The sequence below is a fragment of the Moschus berezovskii genome, chromosome 18, assembly GCF_049115385.1.
Source record: "Moschus berezovskii isolate FMDL1 chromosome 18, NW_MosBer_1.0, whole genome shotgun sequence".
Taxonomy (NCBI): Eukaryota; Metazoa; Chordata; class Mammalia; order Artiodactyla; family Moschidae; genus Moschus; species Moschus berezovskii.
In genome coordinates, this window is record NC_142477.1 from 34,856,227 (window position 1) to 34,881,166 (window position 24,940).

The 24,940-nt window shown below is 41.6% G+C and overlaps 1 protein-coding gene across 5 annotated transcripts in view; it reads right to left on the reverse strand.

The window, feature by feature from the left end:
• The window catches only part of DROSHA (drosha ribonuclease III), a 121,930-nt gene that overhangs the window by 24,263 nt on the left and 72,727 nt on the right, over positions 1–24,940 (reverse strand). For all 5 annotated transcript variants that reach the window (XM_055422233.2, XM_055422234.2, XM_088827641.1 and 2 more), the window contains 6 exons: positions 24,672–24,810; positions 24,265–24,325; positions 12,384–12,443; positions 11,002–11,101; positions 7,156–7,258; positions 5,125–5,195 (listed from right to left, as the gene is read on the reverse strand). In XM_055422233.2, the coding sequence (XP_055278208.2) occupies positions 5,125–5,195; positions 7,156–7,258; positions 11,002–11,101; positions 12,384–12,443; positions 24,265–24,325; positions 24,672–24,810 (534 nt within the window). The remainder of the gene's footprint in view (positions 1–5,124; positions 5,196–7,155; positions 7,259–11,001; positions 11,102–12,383; positions 12,444–24,264; positions 24,326–24,671; positions 24,811–24,940) is intronic.

The following is a 24,940-nucleotide window of genomic DNA, read 5'->3' on the forward strand; positions in this document are numbered from 1 at the left end:
TATCCACTGAGTTAAATCCAGAGGCATTTATAATAGACTTTCCTCAGGATTAAAGTGTTTTTCCTTCAGTTTTAGACTCTAGGGAGCCTCTAACTGAATCTCCTTTCGGGCCTCGACAACTGGTTTTTGAGATAAATGACAAAATTTTTTAAAGAAAAGAAAATTTTTTTTAATTTTTGGAGAAGAAAAGTATAGTAAAATGTATTATGATGTGATACAGATGATGACAAAGGGAAATAAAAATACCTGATAATTTTGTACATCTTGCATATTAAACTACGTCTAGCTTTTGTTTCTGATATTTTATTTTTGTGATTTTTTTTTAAGTTTAAATATCAAACTGTTCTTTCAAAGCTTTTAAAGAACTTCTCTTAACCAATTCAATAACCTTTCCCTAGAATTCTCTGTAGCATAAATTACACGGAATGTCACTCCCTTCCTGTGACTTTCTCAAGTTCTCTCACTGCTTTTTCTCCCCCAGCTATACCTGAAACGGACATGTACTCAGCTTCCACCAAGAGCCACTACCCGTTCCTCTGGAGTGCCCGCCGCCCCACTGCTTTAGCTGCTGCCTGTTTAAACCATTTGTTCACCTCTGCTGCAGTTCTGACCTCTCATCCAAGCTGCTGCTGCTGCTAAGTCACTTCAGTTGTGTCTGACTCTGTGTGACCCCATAGATGGCAGCCCACCAGGCTCCACTGTCCCTGGGATTCTCCAGGCAAGAACACTGGAGTGGGTTGCCATTTCCTTCTTCAATGCATGAAAGTGAAACGTGAAAGTGAAGTCGCTCAGTTGTATCTGACCCTCAGCGACCCCATGGACTGCAGCCCACCCGGCTCCTCCGCCCGTGGGATTTTCCAGGCAAGAGTACTGGGGTGGGGTGCCAGTGCCTTCTCCACTCATCCAAGCTACGCATCCGTAACTCTAAGCACCTTAATTGGCGTCTTTTACCTCATTTCCCGGAGAAGGCAATGGCACGCCACTCCAGTACTCTTGCCTAGAAAATCCCATGGATGGAGGAGCCTGGTGGGCTGCAGTCCGTGGGGTTGCTAAGGGTCAGACACGACTGAGCGACTTCAGTTTCCCTTTTCACTTTCACACATTGGAGAAGGAAATGGCAACCCACTCCAGTGTTCTTGCCTGGAGAATCCCAGGGATGGGGGAGCCTGGTGGGCTTCCGTCTATGGGGTCACACAGAGTCGGACACGACTGAAGTGACTTAGCAGCAGCAGCAGCAGCAGCAGCAGCACCTCATATCCAAATGACCAAATCATCACTTTTTACCTTCAGCTAGGGCTGATGGAGAAGGAAATGGCAACCCACTCCAGTGTTCTTGCCTGGAGAATCCCAGGAATGGGGGAGCCTGGTGGGCTGCCGTCTATGGGGTCGCACAGAGTCGGACACGACTGGAGCGACTTAGCAGCAGCAGCAGGGATGATGGTGTTAGGAAAAGCTGTAGGCTGAGGAGACAGGCTGCCTGATTCAACCCTGATTCCCTGTTGGCCAGTTTCTTCACCTCCCTTAAGCCGACCTTTCCTCAAGCGTTCGACAAAGATAATCACAGTACCTACTTCAGAGTGTTCCCTGATGCCTCAGTGAGCGACGTACTGAAAGCACTGAACCCAGTGTGGCACACAGGGAATGCCAATATTAACAACAAGGACATCAACAATGACGATAAACAAGTATCTCTTTGGACCAACTCCAGTCTCCAAAGCAGAAGATTCTCAAGGACTTCGAGAGTCATCTTTCTCCTTTCTCCTATGTCTTTTTCACTCAAAAACACTGATTTGTCCTTTGATGTCTGCTGCCACCCATCTTGTTGTAATAGCTTTAAAACCTCACAACTAGCCAGTTTCAATGGCATCCTTTTCCCTGATTGCACCCTGTACTGAGATACAGCTCTGCTGCACCCTGGTGTCAGAGAAACGGAACAGACCTTGTTGGGTTCCCAGCTCTGCTTTCTGTTAGCCCAGGGACCTCGGAGAAAGCCTCTACCTTCAGTTTGCTCTTCTGGAAAATGTTCATCGACTGTTGGGACATTAGTTCATGCAGCATGTTTTTACTGAACATCTCTTAGGTATCAGCTAAGTAAGACACTGAATAAGACACTAGCTCTGTCCTCAGAGGAGTCTACTACGGAAGAATAAGGGTAAATGAGTACAATTTAATAAACTATGACAAGTTCTATACTGGTGATGTATATGTTGACTCTGCCTAGGGTGTCAGATCAAGTTTCCAAGAGGAGGGGACTCTTCAGCTAAATTCTGAAGAACACAAGGAATTCCGTACAGCAGAGGGAAATGATCAAAAGCAGGGCATGGGACATACTCAAATAAAAGGTCTCAAAGTGCACACACACAAAAGCATAGTTCTTAATAAGCAGAACATCGAGAATCTTAGGGCAGCAAAAAACATGACGCCGTAATAATGGCTATCTGTCATTATATACATATATATGTCTGAACCCGCAGCACGTACAAAACCAAGAGTAAACCCTCATGTAAACTATGAACTTGGGGTGACTACGATGTGTCAATGTAGATTCATCTATTGTACCAAATGTATCACTCTGGTTGGGGCTATTGATAGTGGAGGAGGCTGGGCATGTGTTGGGGGAGGGAATATATGGGAAATTTCAGGACCTTCCTCTCAATTTTTCCATAAATCTAAAAAAGCTTTTTAACTTAAAAAAAATTTTAAAGTGATTTCTAGAATGGCACACAGAGGGAGTGGAAAGAAAGGAGACTGGAAAAGTAGGTGGGAGTCAGATTATGGGAACTATGAAATGCTCCGTTGTGTAATACAGGCTGTGGCAGGCAATAAAGAAACCAAAGATTTTAAGCCACAAAGACCATAATCGAATCTGTGCATGAAGAAGAAGACACTGCATGAACGATGCACTAGAGCAGTGGGGAACGACAACAGCTTGATTATCTCAGGCGAGAGACGAGGAGGACAGTGTTCAAGCAGCAGGACGGTCAAGACTAGGGGCCGGAATGCCAGGGGTCTGTGACTGAACGAAAAGAAGACCCTGAGGTTTCCAGTTTACACCATAAACTGAGAGAAGGAGAAGTGTACTGGGGGCTTAGGTGACAAATTCAAACACTAAACCTGTTGTGATGAGGTGTCTGTGGAACATCCACATGAAGCTGCCCGAAGTCAGTCTGAAAAGACACTTTTTCCAGCTTCCGGCGCTCTGAAGAAAGGCCAGGGTCAGAGAAACTGGGACCCACATGCAAAGACCAAAGGGGGTGTGCGAGGGGCAGTGGAAGACTAGGAAAGTTTATATAGGAATCGCTGTCTAAGAGGGTCATTGGATAGCTGAATGGAAATGACAGCTCTGAATGTACCAGGTAAGCTGGGTCACACAGACCTGAAACCAGAACTGGCAGAATCCGCCTGGGGCTGAAGGAGTAAAAAGCAGTCCAGGCTGATAAAGAAAGACGACAAAGAGAAAGCCAGCTTCCAAATCAACAGGACACAGTGCTTCCTCAAGGTCTTACAGAATCGGGAAAACCGTGGACGACCCTCTCTAGGAGGGAGGACCTCTTTCCCACCAGGGCTGCCCTCTGACCTGCTTTGCTTTGGTGTGTCTGAGCCCTGTTCAATTTCACAAAAGAAAAGACAGGCTAAAACTAAGCTGACTGTCAGCTGTCCCACCGGTAAGGTAATGTTCAGACTCTGCTTTTTCATTTGGTCATTTATTCAATTCATCCCTTTAACAAATATTTATTAAACACTGCACATGCCAGCATTGAACCTGGTACTAGAAATTTAAGATAAGCCTGCTAAGTAGACAAGTGGGAGAGAAGCGGTTTAAAGAGAGAAAAGAATCTAAACAAAACTGAGGCTGTTAAGAACACCGGGTGAAAGCTGCGTACACATACAGGAACACAGAGTGGATGGGGGATAGGGGCAGGAGTAGCTGGAGGTGGGACAGGCTGAAGGGAGTAGGGGCTCACAGGGGCAAGACTGGAAGAGGAAATAAGGAAACGAGGTTGCTGAAACTGCCCACAAAAGATAAAAGGCCAGAACAAAGTTATTTTAAGATTTGAGAAAAAGACTTGAAATACATCTCTTACAGGTATAAATCAACATGCAGACTTGTTTATAGGTTGTAAGACAAAAATGGGGGACATGGAACACCTGTGGATAATGTTCCCATCAGGAGGAAATTTACACATATAAAATCATCACCTATCTCTATAAAAACAGGTAGAAGAAAATCAAATCCTCAGATATGAACATCATCCAGGTCCCATTTTTCAAAACTATTGATTCTTTTTTTTTTTAACTATCCTAAGGAATACAGTAATAACATCGGACAGCCACTTAAGTTGAAGGTTTCACAAACGCTTAAAACACTGGCTTGCCATGTTCTTTATTGCTCCGTGAGGGCTATTTCATTCAATTATAATGACATTTCAATTTGGAATACAGAGTTGCCTCTCCCTTTAAATGTTAAATTGACTTGTTTTGGTACAAAAAGAATTTATTACATGCAGGATTAAAAAGGTAGCCCTGGCAATATTAATAGCTTAATACTTTAGTAACAACAGAAACTATTTTAGAATCTATCATTTTTTCTTAAACTATAATTTGCTTTTAAAAGAAGTACTTCCATACTCTTATTCATAGCTCTATCAGAAACTCCCTATGAACTGACTTTCTAAAATTAATATACATTGATCTAGTCTACATAATTTACATAAAAACAAATCATAAACAGAAAAGTCAAAAGACTATAGCTTCAACTAAGCCTGCATGGGGTAGGTACCCAATGATTATAAAATATAAAATCATAATTAATTTTAACATACTTTAAAATAAAGCAAGGTCCTACCATATTTGTATTCACATTTAACTTACAAGTGATCATGACAAAAGATGGGGTTTTGGATAGGGGATAAAGTCCTAGTGTAAATGTCCACAGATCCCACAGATCTTAACCATCTGTACAGAGTTGAATAAGCTATTTTTGAAATGCTTGAAATCTTACCATCTAGGGTAGATTTGGGGTTTTTGTTTCTCTTACATGCTCTTTAAAATACAAAGACTAATTGATATAAAATCCTCTAATGATATATAACTGAGAAAAATCAAATGAGTCGAAATAAATACCGGATCATTAAAGAGTAAGCGTCCAAATAACTGCTTGGCTTCCTCCAGGCTTCCCTCCAAGTAAACAGCTCCTAGATAAAAGAAGAGGACGCCGAAAGGAAGGCTGCATTAATATTCAGAGAAAATTACATATAGCTATAAAAAGCAAAAAGGCAAACCAAAACCCACTCATGGAAAAAATCAACCAGATCAGAAGCAATTGTTTTAAAGGTAGTATTTTCCCTCTTTTAACCATGCTTTGTGTTATAAGTTAGAATGAAATACAAAATTCAATTTACCAAAATATAAACCTAATTTTGTAAGAAAAACAGGCCAACTATGATCTATCATAAAGGATATGGGTATGAACCATTACTGAGGGAACTATATACAAATACTTGACTTTATGAAAATAGTGTTTCATTTTCTATATCTATAGTTTATATTTCAGGCCACAGACAAAATATGAGTACAGATAAATTAAGGCTTCTGCCAAAAAAATAGTAGGATAACCTTTACCTTTAATTTAAAATATTCTTAAAAATTTTTTGAAATAATTTTGCACTGTACACATATTTACCACTAATCATAACCAGTAAGTACTATAGTAACGTTTTAACTGGGAATCAAATAACTCTGGAGTAGGGTGGTTCTTAAAATCATACCTTTTACATCTGTCTTCAGAAAGGCTATCTTCCATGTAAAACAGAAACTTAGTCACCTGGGCTTTTGATGACTAAATACATTTATTATTTATCAATAGCGGTAATAATAATAACAGTGATGATGAAGATGATAATATTAGTAATAGCAGGGGTTTGAGGGACCACTTATGCCCTAGGCCCTATGCAAAGCATTTTCACATTTTTATCTTCACCTTTAAGGACACCTCAGTAAGAGGATATTAGAAAAGATTTATAGGTTTGGGGCTCACAGTAGGTGAACTGGGGGAGGGGTAATGGAAATGGAAATTGGCCCTGGATTTGCTGCATTTAGGATCAAATATTAAGGTTGTTACAACTCTGTGAGGTAAGTGATACTATCTCCATGTCATAGATGGGGAAACTGGGGTTCAAAGAGATTCAGTAACCTGGCAAAGACACAGAACTGATAAATAATGTGAGAGGGAACTGAACCATGTGTGCCGGGCTATGGGGCTAACTGTAACATTAACTGTCAAAAATATTATGTGAAAAAAAATTACAGAGCAGTCATTCCACATGACAAACCCTCTGAAAATAGACATATTTGTACAAAACAGACATAGCTGTGAAAAGACTGTGGATAATTATTAAACATTCTCTTGCTACCATCATCAGCATAAAACTATAATGGGAAGCTTTTATATTCATTTTCAAAGGAAGAGGGCAAAATTGATAAGAAAGTACAGAGGCCTTTGAAAAATAAAATGTACTAAATCATCTACCTAAAAAAATCAAGGAATTGTCAATCTATTGTAACATTTCACTGTAAAGCATCCTTGCAATCACCTGCTAATTAACTCTTCATAACTTTCCTGTACAAACAGCTAATTATACTCTGGTTATAGTAAGAAAGAAACTGAAGAAGAAAAGAGCCTGCATGTTTGCACTAGTCATGCTTCAAATGAATAAACAATAGTTGTAGAGACTCAAGCCCTAGGATTTTTAATATGCAGTGTCTTCAAGAAATTTAAAGCAGAAAATCCTGTAAAATAGCTTCAAATTTTATTAAAAAAAAAAAAAAAAGTGTTAGGGCCTAACCAGCAACTTATTTATGTATGTGATCCTGAATCAAATCTGGCAAGTAATCCATCCTCATATTAACTCACTTCAATTCAGTTCAGTATATACTAAGCATGTACATGACATGATACAAGAAATTCAAGAAAAGAAAGCACGACTGCTGCTCTGGAAGAACCACAATAACTACAATACAAGGAGGCGGGTATCATACTGGGGACCCCACATGCTTTGGGAACAAGTAATTTTGTCCCAAGGCTTCACACTGAATTTTATGTGCTCTCCAGACATTTCAGACATGCAAGATACTAGACTATAAAAGAGAAATTACCTATTAATGCTTCAAAACAATTAGCCATTGCATGCCGAAGGTCTGATTCTCTACAAAGGTCAGGTCCATGAGCATAAAGCATAAACCGATCCAGTTCAAGTTTCTACAAAATTCAGAATGACAAAAGTAAGAGCATATCAGCAAAATCATAACTGTTATAACTCAGCATCTCCTAGAGGGTACAGTTACAAATTAACTGGCCTTAGGTGAAAGTTTAATCTACCATTCTTTACAAGTCCATACGGTCGCGGAGAGTCAGACACGACTGAGTGACTGAACTGAACTGAACTGAACACACAGTTCAGCGCTGACCAACCTCGCCTTTCCCCCAAGCAAGCTTCTATGAACTTTGATGATTCAAGTAGGTTCAGAACGGACCAGATCTGATATGCACAACTCCAAGTTCAGAAAAAGCACTAGCCTAAGTTTGGAATAAGACTCTATTACAAGGCCATGCCTTTGAGTTTACCCAATATGTCTAGAGATACAAACTCAACCCGAAGTTAACCTCTTGGATTCCAAAGTTATATGGTACTGATGGTCTTTGTACTGTATGAAAAATCAAGAGATTTTTATGTGGTGGAGTAGATGGGGACTCTCAGAAGACTTAAAAATGCCTTATTTCTCTAAATCTTTTTTTTCTTATTTAATAAGGGTTTGGATTTGGGGAGCCATATATTTTTGTGCTTGTGTCCCTTTGTGAGGTTTCCACACTCATCCTTCTGAAGGCTCAGTGAAAATCTGAGTAATGGGTCAGAAGTACCTTAAGGGCTCTGGGAATATTGTTTGTAATGAATTATATACTCTTTTTCTATTTGACCTCAGACAAGCTTAGAGACAGAGTTATGGCTCCATTCTGGAAATTGTATAGGACTGATGAACATATCTGAGCACAATAACTTTACCTCTGGCTTTATTTTACTGTCACCCATATTTTCTCTTTGTTTTGAGTTCAGTCCCTGCTTATTTCTTTTCCTATTGTCTCATAAAGGACAAATCAAGTCCTTTTAGAACCAGACACAGTATAAATGGTTTTTACAAAACTCTTGAGATTGAATAAATGGAAATCATAATTCGTTCCATAAAAGGAAAAGGATATAAACATTGCTTAAGCACACAATAAATCTGTTTCTATTACCATATATTCGATCCATAACATGCCACATAATATGGAACAAGTCACAAGTCAATGAACAGCCTAGGACAACATGAATCTCATCAGCTCTCAGATAAAAGAGACTCAGATGTTGTGTGTCTTGGTATGTATGTTAAAAATAACCATATTCATTTACATTGAAAAAGAGACAATAAAATAAAAATAGGGTATACATGCTATCAGTATTTTGGATTGCTAGGAATTCATGAGTGTATTATAAACTCAAATGAGAGTTTTGACTACCACAAATACAAGAGCAGAAAGCACCTTTTTTCAAAAACTGATCCCCAAGTGCAAGAGTTTATACTAGAATATGTAAATTTTACTTGTTTCACAACTTCACTGGGAAAATCCAATTGTTTGCTATCTCTGGAGCCCTGCTTTGAGAGTAGACTGCAAGCCATTTTTCTATTACAAACAACTATTCTGGAATGTTATGAATTTTCTAACTTCTCATAATCCCGGCTCTATATCCTTATTTTTTTCATGAAGGCATTAGTGGAACTTTTGAAAAGGAGAGTGATGTTCCACTGTGCATGTGTTAAATGTTCACTATCTGGAGTGCTGACCTAAAGCTTTTATTACCTTCTCAGAGTCAGCATTCTTCCCCCATCAAGTCTCTCCTCTCAAATGGTTAAGAACCACTGGTCTAGAGAGCAGGGCAAGGTTTACCACTGCCTTCTGCTGGAGCAGATGGGTGCTGAGTGCTATGGGTACATCAGGGTTTGGCATGGAGGAGTATTGCATAGACATCCCTGAAGGGAAGAAATGGCCAATGGCCACCCCCATTGTAACTCATGGCGCTATACAGCACCCACTGTGTCATGGAACAGCTTCTATTTTCATTTCCCACATTTTGAAAATATCCTTCCTACAACTGTTTGAAAAATAATCATGAAATTCCATTATAAAACAATGGCAGGGAGAGGTGGGGGAGAGTGTGCCGACAATCTGCTTATTAAAGGTATTTCCAACAGACATTTACGTGAGCTCTCAGGAAGCATCTTGACAATTAAGTCAACGAACATTGAAGCACTTGTTGAATTTCATTCATTATCAGCCTAAAAACCAAGTTGGTTTTTCCTGAACATCACTATTTAAATTCTCAAATGCCACTGAAGCTGGGTCAAAGCCTACCACCACAGTTAACGATGAGGATGTTCTATAAAATACAGCAATACACTCCTGCTAACACAAAACCACGGAATAAAATTAACCACATATTAAATGTAATTAATGCCTTGGCAAGATCAAATTAAGAAGTCAGTTGTAAAACTAGAAGGGGTTTTATCTAGTCTTTTCTACCAAATTCCAATGTTTATATCAAAAATGAAGAAAAACTAGAAATTACTTAAAAACCAAGGAAAACTCACAAAAGCTTTTACAACAGATCACTAGTGTTCGGGAATTTAACAGCCACCATTGTCCCTGCTGCTGCTGCTGCTGCTGCTAAGTCACTTCAGTCGTGTCCGACTCTGTGTGACCCCATAGACAGAAGCCCACCAGGCTCCCCCGTCCCTGGGATTCTCCAGGCAAGAACACTGGAGTGGGTTGCCATTTCCTTCTCCAATGTGTGAAAGTGAAGTCGCTCAGTCGTGTCTGACCCTTAGCGACCCCATGAACTGCAGCCTACCAGGCTCCTCCATCCATGGGATTTTCTAGGCAATAGTACTGGAGTGGCTTGCCATTGCCTTCTCCGACCGTTGTCCCTACTGAATAAACCCACAGGCCTGTAAAATGTAATTGATTGATAAACGTAATTTATAAGTGGCAGCAGAAATAAAAACAACTAACTCCTACTAATTTATTCAAATGTTTATGTGATTACTATGAACAGGCACTGCACCAAGCACTTTATAAACGAATCATTAAAACTCAAATGGTAATCTTAAATTCTCACAACCCCCCTATGTGGTAGATGCTAACAGATCTCCATTCTACAGATGAGAAAGCTATGGCTTGGCAAAGAGAATATCAATTTGTCCATGGTCCCCCTGCTAGTATCCTGAATTCCCAAACAAGCGCCAGGGTCCTATCCGTTAGGATTTATGATAACAAGACACTGCAGAGAGACAGGAAGATCAAATAAGACAACATAAGCAACATGCCTAATACGAATCTAAATCAAGGAAAGGTTCTGTCAGTCACTCGGCAAAGTCAACGTGGCTGGCTAAACAGCCTAAAAGCAAAATCCTAATTAATAGGATTTGTGATTTGGGGGGATTCTCAACGATCTGTAAAGTATCCCCCATGGATAAAAATGGCCTGGAGTATTCTATTCAAAGCTATAATTCTGTCTGTTAAAGTAAATTAAAAACAAATGTAATTCAGAAATATTACACAAAGGGAAAATATGAAATCTTTCATTTCTTTTGCTCTGTTCTCATGTTCCTTTTCCCCAAATGTTTAACTCTGTTCATGCACGTCTGTCAATTTTTTCCTCTTCTGTTACTGAGACACCTTGCTGTGGAGTTCATTAGCTGCTGGTGAAACTCACTAAGGTAACAGGACTGATAAGGCTGAGTCCTTAAAACCCAAACAAACAAACAAACAAAAAATCCTTCCTCGTCAATAAAATATTAAGCCCTTAATACACCCTAAAGGGTTACTGATTCAAATGCAAAGTTATGCACAGACTGATGAAGAGAATGTAGACTTCACTGCAAATAAAGTGCAGACACTTCACATACCTTTGCTAGCATGGCAAGGTGCTGGTTCTGAACGATGGCAGTCCGATAGGTTGCTAATCCCCCCTCTTCCAGACTGGGAAACAAATAGTACAAATGGACACTGCCAAAAAAAAGCACATAGATAAGTATGTATCACAATATTCTGTATGTGGTTCTGGGTCTAAAACAACAGGCCTGACACATAATATCTGCACAGTGTACACCAACTGGGTTGAACTACACTGAAAGGCCTCTGAAGGGTTAAACAATAAACATAGTATATCTGAACGTGCTAAAACCCAAACACCATCCACTCATCTCTTCACAATGACTTCTGTAAAAAGAGCTCTCTGAAATACGATGACAATGAAGACCTGAACAATCATTCATCCTGCCGAGAACAGTCCTATCTAACACTTGAAGAGTGAGCCTGGAGACAGAGAGCTCTGCCTGGGTTGGGTTATAAGGGCCCCTGAGGAAAGCCCTGAGCAGGGCAGCCAGGTGGCACATTCGTCACAAGTACAGATGGGGACAGGAACAGAACTAGGAGTGGCAAACAGAGCCAGGGCTGTTGATCAGGGAAGTACAGGAATTAGGAAGAAGGCTGATAGAAAACCAGGCCGGACCACAAGGGTAACTGCACTCCTAACTCTCAAACTAGTTCCGAAGACCCACTGTTGACTGAGGCAGCTAAGCTAGTTTGGTCCTATTGTGTCCAGTGAGAACACACTGAGAAAACTGTTCTTTTGCCTCACTTTGCCCTTCGTGGGAAAAGAAATGATTGAAAGAGAATAAAAATTGCTTGAGACAGTTCCAAAAGCAACATGTGTTATCTCCCTTTAAGAGAGAAATTTTATGAGTATTGAAAAACCAAAATGTACTTTCCTACCTCTACCTCCAAACGAAGGATCTAAAAACATTTCCGGGGAGAAAACACACAAACACACAGACACACATACACTAGACACACCCAAAAAAATCTAGTTATTGAAATTCTCGTGAGCTTTCCTTCCTTTGAGTTCAGAAAGAGTGAGAAAGGGATCAAAGACAAATCCCAGAAAATGAAATGACATTTTAAAATATCATCCCTTTCTTTACAAATTGAATATAAGCTCTGAAGCATCTAGACCAAGACAAGCTGATCTCTCGTGGCTGTAGCAACTTGAACATAAACTTGACAGGACAGAGATGCTAGCCTTTCATCTTGTAATCCTGCTCATTACGGCATCAGTGAGCGCAAGTTATCAGGGCAAGAGCCACAGACATGGAGCTTTTAAGCTCTACAGGAGAGACCAAAACCACTGTGTTTCAAGGCTTTATTGGGCTAATTACAAAGAAGGTAATGTATTAAGTATGTTGCCTGTAAAATGCAATTACTGGGGACAGCAGAAAAGCCTACTTACCTGGTCAGAAATTCAACGACAGCATCACCCAGGAACTCCAACCGTTCGTTATGATTAATCCTACAGGAGAATTAAAAAGATCTCTTAAAATAGCCCACATTTACATTTCCTCCCTCTCTTCTCAAAGGAAAGGATGCTGAGGGTTAACTCCTTTAGTAATCAAAGCACCCTAACTGACTCCTCATAATCAAGGGCTCTGATGGCCATCCCGCCAGGGGGCTGCCTAGTAGGGAAGGGAGGAGGGAGAACTGCCCCCTACTAAGGGGTTCAGGCTTTCTACCCTGGTGCCTCCATCCCCTGGGAATCAGACTTAAGGCAATGAGACATCAGCCTAACAACTGTGAATCTTTCTACATTGCTCTCAGGTAGACGAGAGAAGGGAGAATGCATTCTCAGAGTAAGAGTAGTGGAAAATCAGCACTGGTACCACATTCTAGCTTCCCAAGGTCCAAACTCTGAATTTGACCTCATGTCTAAAGTCTCTTAAAATGGGCCTAACCTACCTTTTCAGTCTGCTATCCTCTTCCACCAATGCTGCTGCTGCTGCTGCTGCTAAGTCACTTCAGTCGTGTCCGACTCTGTGTGACCCCATAGACGGAAGCCCACCAGGCTCCCCCTTCCCTGGGATTCTCCAGGCAAGAACACTGGAGTGGGTTGCCATTTCCTTCTCCAATGTGTGAAAGTGAAAAGTGAAAGTGAAGTCGCTCAGTCGTGTCCGACCCTTAGCAACCCCACGGACTGCAGCCTACCAGGCTCCTCCATCCATGGGATTTTCCAGGCAAGGGTACTGGAGTGGCTTGCCATTGCCTTCTCCGTCCACTGGGTCCTTTTCCAAAACCGCCCGGTCCTCTCTGAAAAGTGCGTGTGTGTATGCTAAGTTGCTTCAGTCGTGTGTGACTCTTTGCCGCCCTATGGACTGTAGCCTGCCAGGCTCCTCTGTCCATGGGACTCTCTAGGCAAGAATACTGGAGTGGACTGCTGTGTCCTCCTCCAGGGAATCTTCCCAACCCAGGGATGAACTACTATCTCTTAGGTCTCCTGCATTGGCAGGTGGGTTCTTTACCACTGCTATTCTCTCCCATCAATGCACTGGATCCTTTTCCAGAATGCCTGATCCTCTCTGAAGAGAGCATCCCCTAAAATACTCAGTGCCTCTGTGCAGGCCAAGCTCTGTGCTGCCCTGGAGCTTTCAGGTCTCCCCTGTACAGCAAGATTCCCTGAAAACCGACTCATCCCTCGCGGTCTAGCATAATGTGAGCTCCAGATGAATCCCCACCTGAATCCCTAATCAAAATGAGTACACTCCCTCGGTGCAGAGACTGCATTTTATTTATATGTCAATTATTTTGAGGAAGGTGCATCTTACAAGCTGAGTTTCTCATGTCGGAGTACAAGGCTGAACCGAGCAGGAAGGTGGCTCACGGAAGCCTCCTTCCACCTGCGAGTCTCTCAGTGCAAGCAGGTCACCATCTCCCCGTTTAGCAGAGATGTGACCTGATCTAACTGAAGCTTTTAAAGGCCGCTCTGGCTGCCTTTAGCAGAGATTGAGCGCAGGAAAGACAAGCACTGCGGCGGATACTGCTGTGGTCCTGATGTGACACGATGGAGGCTCAGGCCGAAGAGGTGACAGAGGAGGGGCAGAGATGCCGTCAGATTTGGGAGACATTTGAAAGATGGAGCAGAAAAGAGGCGCTGATAGTTGGGACTAGGAAGCTAACCTACAAGAAAAGGATGAAGGGCAGTGCCAGACTCTGGCTCACGTGGCTGGGTGAAAAGTGCTGCCATTTACTGCAACGGGAAGACCAAGATGGGGAACAGGTTTGGGAAGAAGCAAGAGTTGCCTTGTAGATATGCTAACTTTGAAATGTGCGTAAAATATCCAAATGGAGAGATCCAGCAAAATGCTAGACATATTAACCTACTGTTCACAGGCAAGAACAAAGTTAGTAATAAATCTATGTGTGTGTGTTAGTCACTCAGTCATTTCCAACTCTTCAGGACTGTAGCCTGCCAAGCTCCTCTGTCCAGGGAATTCTCCAGGCAAGAATACTATAGGAGTGGTCTATACGTCAACAGGATTTCAGATGCTGAAACTGGATGGCACTAGTGAGGCAGAGAAGGCAGCCAGGCAAGGGGTCCCAGGACTGAGCCTAGGAAAGGGTCATGGCTGTGGCCCAGCAGAAAGGAAGCCAGCTAGGGCAACCGGCAAGGTGGTGGGAGGAAGAGGAGGCCAGTGTTATCCTCCAGCCAAACAGAAGAGCATGTTTCAATAAAGAAACAGACTCAGCAAGACGAGAAGAGAGCACTGACTCATACCAGGAGATGGCTGAAGCCACGGAAGGGCAAGCTCTGTGAAGTGGTGGAGACAAGCCAGCCTGCGACTCGAGCAGGCTGGGAACTCGCGTGTTGTCTGAATCCATGCAGAAGATCCTAAAATAAGCTACTGCCTGAGAGATGATAGGAACTAAGAAAGAATAAATTTTTTAAAAAGACAGACATTAACATTACCCTATTTTTTCCTACAAGCCAGTAAAATAAACATGCATTTTCTGTGCTAAAGACTATCATCTTCCCAACAGTTCAAAGTACAATATAGGAAAATCTAGTTAAGGTGGAAAGCAAGAAACCCTGGCCAGGGTCCAGAGTGAAGACGAACCATACTTTGGACTGTCTCATGCTTAATTGAAGAATAACAAGACAACCAGTCAGAGAATAATAGCGGCTTTGAGTCATATACTATTTTGAATTAAGTCATATTGGTATAAATTTTATTTAATTTCATTTATAAACTTTCAGGGAGACAGAAACTACATTGAGAATTTTAATAACCTTGAAGGTAGACTATTATTCAGTGTGTTAAAATACAAGGTCACAGTGCTAAACAAGTTTATTCAATAGTAAGTCTGCCATCCATTAAATAATTTGTCCCCTATCCAGCATATGTTTTTTTGTATCCTCACTGTGACTAAACTCTGGCAGTAGGCCACAAACGAAAATGGGGGTTAAATACCACTTTAGTTTATTATTATATCGGACAATTTCTAACCCAGTGGTTTATCTGCAAAAATGGACAGAGTGAGTTGCTGGTCCTTGCTGTCTACAGCGGCAAGTCTTTTGTTCCTTCTTCCGTTGTTTATACTTCCTTTAATCACCCCTGTTTAAATACTAGCAAGCTCCAAGATGAGATGTTTACAGAGCAGTAAACATTCCATTTGCTTTTGAGAACTGAATCAACAGAGGCATTATGAAATTTAGATTAACTGTAACAGTTAGATAGCACATTTGGTCTGTGGAAATCAAAACACTTCATAAAACAGAACAGTCTCCCTGTAATAGTAATTACTCTAAGGTGTCATCTACTCCATAGAAAACCATCCTGGGATGGGCCAAGTCCAAGGGTAACTGCTGGAGGGAGGGGACGAACGACATTTTCTTACCTTTGCATTCCAAGCCTCAAGGGGCAACTGGTAGGGCAGAGCTAGAATGGGCCTTGCAGGTTGACTGAAACTTCCACCCAACCCAGGAATTCCTTCTGTCCATTACATCTATTTGTGGCTCAGCTGGTAAAGAATCCGCCTGCAATGTGGGAGTCCTGGGTTCCTGGGTAGGCAAGATTCCCCTGGAGAAGGGAAAAGCTACCCACTCCAGTATTCTGGCCTGCAGAATTCCACGGACTGTATAGACCATGGAGTCGCAAAGAGTCGGACACGACAGAGAGTCAGATATGACTGAGCGATTTTCACACTATGGTAATTATATAAAAATATTATTATAGAGACTACAGGCATACCTCATTTGGGGCTTTCCTCATAGCTCAGTTGGTAAAGAATCTGCCTGCAATGCAGGAGACCTCAGTTCGATTCCTGGGTTGGGAAGATCCACTAGAGAAGGGAAAGGCTACAAAATCCAGTATTCTGGCTTGGAGAAGACCATGGACTGTACAGTCCATGAGGCTGCAAAGAGTTAGACACGACTGAGTGACTTTCACTATTACATCTAACTGAACACTTGCGGGGAGAAGCCCTACTAGATCTCAGATCCAACTGGACCCATGGATCCCAGATTAAGCATCTATTCACGTATATTCAATGCACTGTTACTGTTTTTAATGATAAATACTTAATATAACTGATTGGAGAAGAAAATGGCAACCCACTTCAGTATTCTTGCCTGGAGAATCCCATGGACAAAGGAGCCTGGCAGCTATAGTCCAAAGGGTTGCAAGGAGTCGAACATGACTGAAGCAACTTAGCATGATTGAAACGGTACTCTGCAACTACCATTTCCTTAAATAGACCTTAATAAACAGTCTATACATGTTTCCCCATTGATCCCATATATCCTCACACATTATGTCCAGCAGTGACTCTACCAAGCAAAACAAAACACAACAAAGGAAGGCTGCTTGAGTTTCTTACTTTTCCATTACAGTCTTCTGGCCCCTCATCCCCAAAGGTCCTACTGATAACATGGATCCCCTGAATGCGACCAAATGCCTTCAGAGACCTTTGCTGTGGTAACATTTCGCTATGATTTGCATTAGTTAAATATAACTGTACAGCTGAGATTTTTGTGGTTCAACAGTGACACTTCAAAAAATGACAGGTTAACATGTAACCATAAAAGTTAATTATTTTGTAGTTTTGATAGGCAGGCAGATTTTTACCTGTTAACTTTAATAAGTCTTTGTGTCTTTTGTAAATGCTCAGTCAGTTCAGTTCAGTTCAGTCGCTCAGTCGTGTCCAACTCTTTGCGACCCCATGAATGACAGCACACCAGGCCTCCCTGTCCATCACCAACTCCCGGAGTTCACTCAAACTCACGTCCATCGAGTCAGTGATGCCATCCAGCCATCTCATTCTCTGTCATCCCCGTCTCCTCCCACCCCCAATCCTTCCCAGCATCAGTCTTTTCCAGTGAGTCAACTCGTCGCATGAGGTGGCCAAAGTATTGGAATTTCAGCTTCAACATCAGTCCTTCCAATGAACACCCAGGATTGATCTCCTTTAGAATGGACTAGTTGGATCTCCTTGCAGTACAAGGGCTGCTGCTGCTGCTGCGTCACTTCAGTCGAGTCCAACTCTGTGCGACCCCAAGACTCACCAGCCGTTAAACTTCTGAAGGCTCTGACCATGACCTTTCCTAACACTCCCATTTCCCTGTTTTTAATCAACAAGTAAAAAACCTGGAATAAAAGTAATATCATGAATGGCCTTCTTTCCTTTAAGACTTATTTACTGAGCCCCTGCTTTTTGAAAGGCACTAATTGGAAAAGAAAAAGAATTTGAAAAAAAGAAAAGAGAGTAGGATCAAAGACCTTCCAAATGCTCACAGTATTAAAAAAAAATCAAACTATGACACAAAATATTAATAATACCTGGGAGAACTGAAACTTGCACCATAAAAGAAATGCTGGCAAAATGTGAGCATGGCTACAATGACTGCTGGCATTCAGGGAAGGGAGAGGGCATGCTCGACTGCACAGGAATTATTTCAGTCTTCAGTTCAGTTCAGTTCAGTTCAGTCGCTCAGTCGTGTCCGACTCTCTGCAACCCCATGAATCACAGTATGCCAGGCCTCCCTGTCCATCACCAACTCCCGGAGTTCACTCAAACTCATGTCCATAGAGTCGGTGATGCCATCCAGCCATCTCATTCCCTGTCGTCCCCTTCTCCCACCCCCAACCTTTCCCAGCATCAGAGTCTTTTCCAGTGAGTCAACTCGTCGCATGAGGTGGCCAAAGTATTGCAGTTTCAGCTTTAGCATCAGTCCTTCCAATGAACACCCAGGACTGATCTTTAGAATGGACTGGAATCTCCTTGCAGTACAAGGGACTCTCAAGAGTCTTCTCCAACACCACAGTTCAAAAGCATCAATTCTTTGGCGATCAGCTTTCTTCACAGTCCAACTCTCACATCCATACATGACCACGGGAAAAACCATAGCCTTGACTAGACGGACCTTGGTTGACAAAGTAATGTCTCTGCTTTTTAATATACTATCTAGGTTGGTCATAACTTTCCTTCCAAGGAGTAAGCGTCTTTTAATTTCATGGATGTAATCAGCATAAGCATTTCAGTCTTCAGTTCAGTTCAGTTCAGTTGCTCAGTGGTGTCCGACTCTCTGTGACCCCATGAATCACAGCACGCCAGGCCTCCCTGTCCATCACCAACTCCCGGAGTTCACTCAAACTCATGTCCACAGAGTCGGTGATGCCATCCAGCCATCTCATTCTCTGTCGTCCCCTTCTCCTCCCGCCCCCAACCAAAGGCCACGGGGAAGACAGCAATGTGCCTGGAAGAGTAGCCTGAGTCACCGGGTGCTGGGATTGTCAGGCGAGGAGGTTCAGACTTATTCAGCAGGTGATGCGATGTCAGAAAAAGCCTTCAAGCAGTTTACAGCTACAAACTAGAATGGAGGCTCTAGAAATAGCAAGATGACACCTAGAGAGGCTGTCTGGAGGGAGACCTGGCAGAAGGTGGCACTAACTGCATGGCAGGATGGGCAGGGGTGGGAGGAGTGGCTTTCAGTGGGGCGGGGGAAGCTCCCCAACCAAGCTCCACCAAGCTCCCCAAACTGCCCTGTTCTTCCACCTGCAGTGCTGGACAGGGATGCCCAAATAACCTACTAGCCTACTGGCTGTCTTGTTCCTTTCTCAAGTCTAAAATTCTGAGTAGGCTTGCTTGGGAGGAAATAAAACCACTGATGCTTAAAACGAAGTAGTGTGTGTTTTAAACATGTACAAATGCTTCCAAAGAGCAGACTACCGCACCCACTTTATAAAAGCAACCTAAGAAACAAACAGGGAAGAGGGCACATTGTTTCAAGTGAACTCAATTATTCAAGTGCCTGGTATATAACGGAGCCATAATCCCTGAACAACCACCAGAGCTCTCCTTGGCCCCACAGCAGTCTGGTAAGGCTGTTGGGTTTTTGACCTCCACTGAAGCGCTTAGCAGAGTCTTCCTTTTATTATGCATGTTTATCGAACTCTTACCCCACCCCAGGTAGTCACACCTCCTGGTGAGTGGGGGCTATGTCTTACTTGCCTTTGAAAGAAGTGAAAATGTTAGCTGCACAGTCGTGTCCAAGTCTTTGCGACCCCATGGACCGTAGCACGCTAGACTCCTCCGTCCACGGAATTCTCTAGGCAAGAATACTGGAGTGGGTTGCCGCTCCCTTCTCCAGGGGATCTTCCTGGCCCAGGGATCGAACCCAGGTCTCCTGCATTGCAGGCAGATTTTTTACCAGCTGAGCCACGACCACTAAGGGTATGGTCGTGCTGAGGAGGTTGGTAGGTGGCAAGCAGAGAGGAAGAAGACAGGCTTCCCTGACCAGGAACTGAACCTGGGGCCCGGCAGTGATGGTGCCAAATCCTAACCGAAATCACCTGTGAGCTGCCTCAAACTCAAAAGGCACTGGACAAATGTCTGTTGGATTAAATCTGTCTGTGTATCTTCAGTACAGCTCCCAGGGCCACGCACAGCTGGGGCTACTACACAGCCACAGTCAAGCAGCCGCCAGACTGGCTGCCGAGGCAAGGAGGCTCTTTCTCAATAGAAAGCTGGGGTCAATTCTGCATCAGCAAAAAGATCGGACAGAAGGCAAGAGAGTCTCAGCACAAGAGCCACAAAGGCCAGAACAGAAGTCAAAGGACAAGAGAGAGCATGTCTATTTTCTATCAATGGTATAATTTCCAAAATGTAAATTCAGAAAGAACATAGTCTCTCCGCCATCATTCCCTTTGCCAGGGTAAGAAAACATAAACCATGAGGTTTAAACAGTGCTATCAAAAGACATAATTTATATGCCAACAGCTGTGGGTGGGGTGGATGAGACAAAGATCACTTAAACCTGTGCTTTCATCACTGTAAAACAATGGGTCGATGGCATGTGCAGCCCTGCTGAAGGGGGCTGCAGGGGACCCAGGGTTCTACTTATTAAACTACAGAACTGGCCATCTGGAGACTTCACAGTATAGCAGGGTAAAGGGAAACCAGGACCACGCTATCCCTGAGGGTGTGATTAAGGGCTCCTCTAATTAGACGGTTCTTTTCTGATCTTAGACTCGCACCAAACACAGTAGTGAGACGTGTGATCATCTTCAAACTGGAATTTTAAAGTTTCGGCCTGCCTTTCTTTTTACCTCTTGATTGAAGAGGAAAAGACGGTTTGGTTCATGATAACCTCAAAAGAGAGCAACCTCAAGGCAAGCCTATTTGAAAAGAAAAGGTATACATGGAGAAAAAGGTAGAGGAGGAAGCTGAGCCAGCGCGACTGGGCACTCACCTGGCTGAAGAGGCCATTACCGGCCGCAGCAGTGTCTCACTTCTAACCCTGCTCTCTCCAACTTTCATCCATCTAAGTCTGCTTCCTAAGAGGGACAGGCCTGACTAGTCAAATTTTCAGTGCCCTAGGTTAAAAAGCAAGCCTCTCTCAAACAGTCTCCTGTACTGGCTTTCAAAATAGAACCTGCTGTGCTTCACACACAAAGATAAGCCTCCTGAGAGCAACATTAGAGCCTCAGCAGCCATCAGGCATTTGCTTCCATTCCGTTTTCCAGGATGTTAATGAGTTTATTTGGACCCCGCCTACTTCCTTCCCAGATTCTTCAGGGGCTCAAAGCCACACAAAAGTGAAAATATTAATGTATGAAGGTAGCTTTTAAAATCAAGAAGATAGGGAAAATTAACACATAAAACTTCCCAACCCATTATATGAGGCCAGTATTATCCTAATAATGAAATCAGACAAAAACATCAAAGGAAAGGAAAACTACAGGACTGAAATCCTCAGCACAATACCAACAGACTAAACTCTACCTAAATACACCGTATAAGGACTATATACCATGACCAAGTGTAATGTATCCCAGGAAGGCAAGGTTGGTTTAACACCCCCAAATCAATTAATATAAGACACAATGTGAATAAAATAAAAATTTAAAAAGCCTGGTTATCTTAATAGATGCAGAAAAAGCATTTGACAAAACTCAACATGCTCTCATGACAAAAATATTACTCAAAGTAGGAACAGAAGGGAACTTCCTCAATATGATAAAAGGCACCTATGAAAAACCCATACACAATGGTAAAGAATGTTTTCCTTTTAAGATTAAGAAGAAGGCAAGAAGCCTTTCTCACCACTTCTACAGGATATTGTACTAGAGGCGCTAGCTAGGGCAACCAGGTTAAGAAAATGAAATAAAAGGCATCCAGTCTGAAAAGGATGGATGTGAGTTGGCTAGATGGATGTGAAAAGGATGTGAAAAGGATGGATGTGAGACCATAAAGAAAGAATTGATGCTTTTAAACTGTGGTGCTGGAGAAGACTCTTGAGAGTCCCTTGGACTGCAAGGAGATCAAATCAGTCAATCCTAAAGAAAATCAGTCCTGAATATTCACTGGGAGGACTGATGCTGAAGCTACAACACTTTGGAAACCTGATGCGAAGAACTGACTCACTGGAAAAGACCCTGATGCTGGGAAAGATTGAAAGCAAAAGGAGAAGGAGACAACAGAGAATGAGATGGTTGGATAGTGTCACCTACTCAATGGACATCAGTTTGAACAAGCTTCTGGAGTTAGTGATGGACGGGGAAGCCTGAGTTATTGCAGTCCAATACAATACAAAGGGGTTGTAAAGAGTCGGACATGACTGAGCAACTGAACTGAACTGAACTGAGTCTGGAAAGGAAAAAGTAAAACTATCTCTATTTACAGGTGAAATGATCATCTACATAGAAAATGTTAAAGTGAAGTGAAAGTCGCTCAGTCATTCTGACTCTTTGCGACCCTATGGACTGTACAGTCCATGCAATTCTCCAGGCCAGAATACTGGAGTGGGCAGCTTTTCCCTTCTCCAGGGGATCTTCCCAACCCAGGGATCAAACCTGTCTCTCACACTGCCGGCAGATTCTTTACCAATTGAGCTATCAGGTAATCCCAGAAAATCTTAAGGAATCAACTAAAAAACTATTGGAGCTAACAAATGAGCTCATCAAGGATGCAAGATCAAAATAAAAAATTAACTGTATTCCTATATGCTTGCAATGAACAATCCCAAAATAAAAATTATAAAAATAATTTCATTTAGAATAGCACTGTAAAGAATAAAATCCTTAGGAATAAATTCAACAAAAGACATACAAAATGTGTACTCTGGAACCTAAAAAACATTACTAAGAAATTGAAGACAACAAATGAGAAACAAAGACATTTAATATTCAGGGAACAGATGAGGTATTAAGCAGGAGACTTAAGATAGTAATCATTCACAAACTCACCCATAGATTCACCACAATCCCTATTAAAATTCCAGCTAACTTCTTTGCAAAAGTTAATAAGCTAGTTAAAAAATTCATGTGGAAAGTTAATAGGCCTAGAATAGCCAAAATAATCTTAAAAAGAAAGCTAGAAAAGGGACCTTGCATTTCTAGGTTGCAAAACTTATTACAAAGCTACAGTAATCAAGACAATGCAGTACTGGCTTAAGGTCAGGCATACAGATCAATGGAATGAACGAAGAATCAAAAATACACCCTCATATATACCATCAATTGATTTTCAACAAGGGTGATTTCAACCAAGCTGATTTAGTGGGGAAAGATTAGCCTTTTCAAGAGTGGTGGTGCTGGGATAAGTGGATATCTTCAAGCCAAAGAAAGTAGCTGGACCTCTACGTCACACCAGTTCTAACTCAGAACAGACCAAAAATCTAAATGTGAGCAAAAAAGCCATAAAGCTCTTAGAAGAAAAAGATGTATATCTCTGTGACTTTAGATTAGGCAATGGTTTCTTAGACACGACACCAAAAGCAAAAGGAACGAAAGTAACACAATTTATCTATTATTTGGAATTAATCAAAACTTCTGTACTTCATTAAAACAGTAAAAAGATGATCCACAGAATGAGAAAAAATTTTTTTACAAATCATGTATCTGTTAAAGGATTTGTATCTGGAATACATTAAAAAAAATGATTGTAACTCAATAACAAAAAGTAACTTGATTAAAAAATAGAAAAAGGATCCAAATAGATATTTCTCCAGGGGAGATAGATGATGGCCCCAAAGCACATGAAAAGATGCTCAACATCATTAGTTATCAGAGAAATACAACAAAAATCACAATGAGATAATATTTCATATCCGCTAGGAAGCCCAGGTTCAAAAAGACAGATAATAACACGGGTTGGGAAAGATGCAAAGAAACCAGAACCTTCATATATTGCTACTAGGAATATAAAATGGTACAGACTCTTTGGAAACAGTCTGGCAGTTCCTTAAGGGAAAGGTGAAACAGAGTTACTATATAATCCAGAAATTCCACTTCAGTTATACACCCAAGAAAAATCAAAACATGTCCACACAAAAACCTGCACACAAATATTCATAGCAACATCATTCAAAATAACCAAAAAGGAAAAAGAAGAAATGACCATCAATCTGATGACCAGATAAACAAAATGTGGTCTACCTATACCATGGAATATTACTTGGCAATAAAAAGAAATGAAGAATATATACTACAACATGGATAAACCTTCTAAGCACTACATAAAGTAAAATAAACCAGTCACAAAAGACCACATATTGTATGCTACCATTTATACAAAATGTTCAGAATAGGCAAATTCATAAAAATTAAAAGTGGATTAAAAGAAGATTGCCGGTTGCCTAGGGCTGGGCAACCTGAGGGAAATATGGAGTATGGGGTTTCCTTTGGGCATGACAAAAATGCCCTAAAATTAAACAATGATCACAGGTACACCATTTTGTGATGATACCAAAAACCACTGAATTGTATGCACTTTACATGGATGAACTGTATGGTATGTGAATTCTATCTCAATAAAACTATTATTAAAAAAGTCTACTTTACCTTGAGGGAGTTGGGTCATCTTGGCCAAGGCGTGACATAATATTTATTAAGGTGTTAATTCCTATTTAAAAAAAAAAAATCACAGGTCAATATTGTTAGAAGCATTCTAGAACCCTCACATGACATCCAGAAAGAAAATTATTCATCTCACTCCAATGTGACTTGCATGTGGACAAGTGTGATCAACTTAGTTACTTTAAACACTATTTGATAGGAGAAATTAAATCTTCTCAAAAACGCATTGACTCTTATTATAATGCTGTGCTCAAAGTAAATGTCATTACATATGAGACAAGAAGCAGTAAAGAATGACAGAATGAAACGGTTACCAGGGAACCATTTCTGGTGGGGATTTCTCTTACAACAGGGGACACAGAACAAAAGAGGAGAGTGCAATCCAAACGGACCTTTTTTTCGCATGTGCATGTGATGAACTTTTCTATCTCCATATTTGGGCTGCCGAATTCCACAGTTAGACAGAGAATTCCTGGCATGATCAGGATTCATTCCAAAATTTAAGTGATGACTTGGGTGGGTCATGGCCAGCTAAAATTCCAAAGACATAAGTTCAGTTTTAAAAACTCAGCATGAAAAATATGTAATAAAAACCAAACAACAACAACAAAAAAGCATAGAAGCACCATCACAAATGAAACCAGAAAGAGACTTATTTATC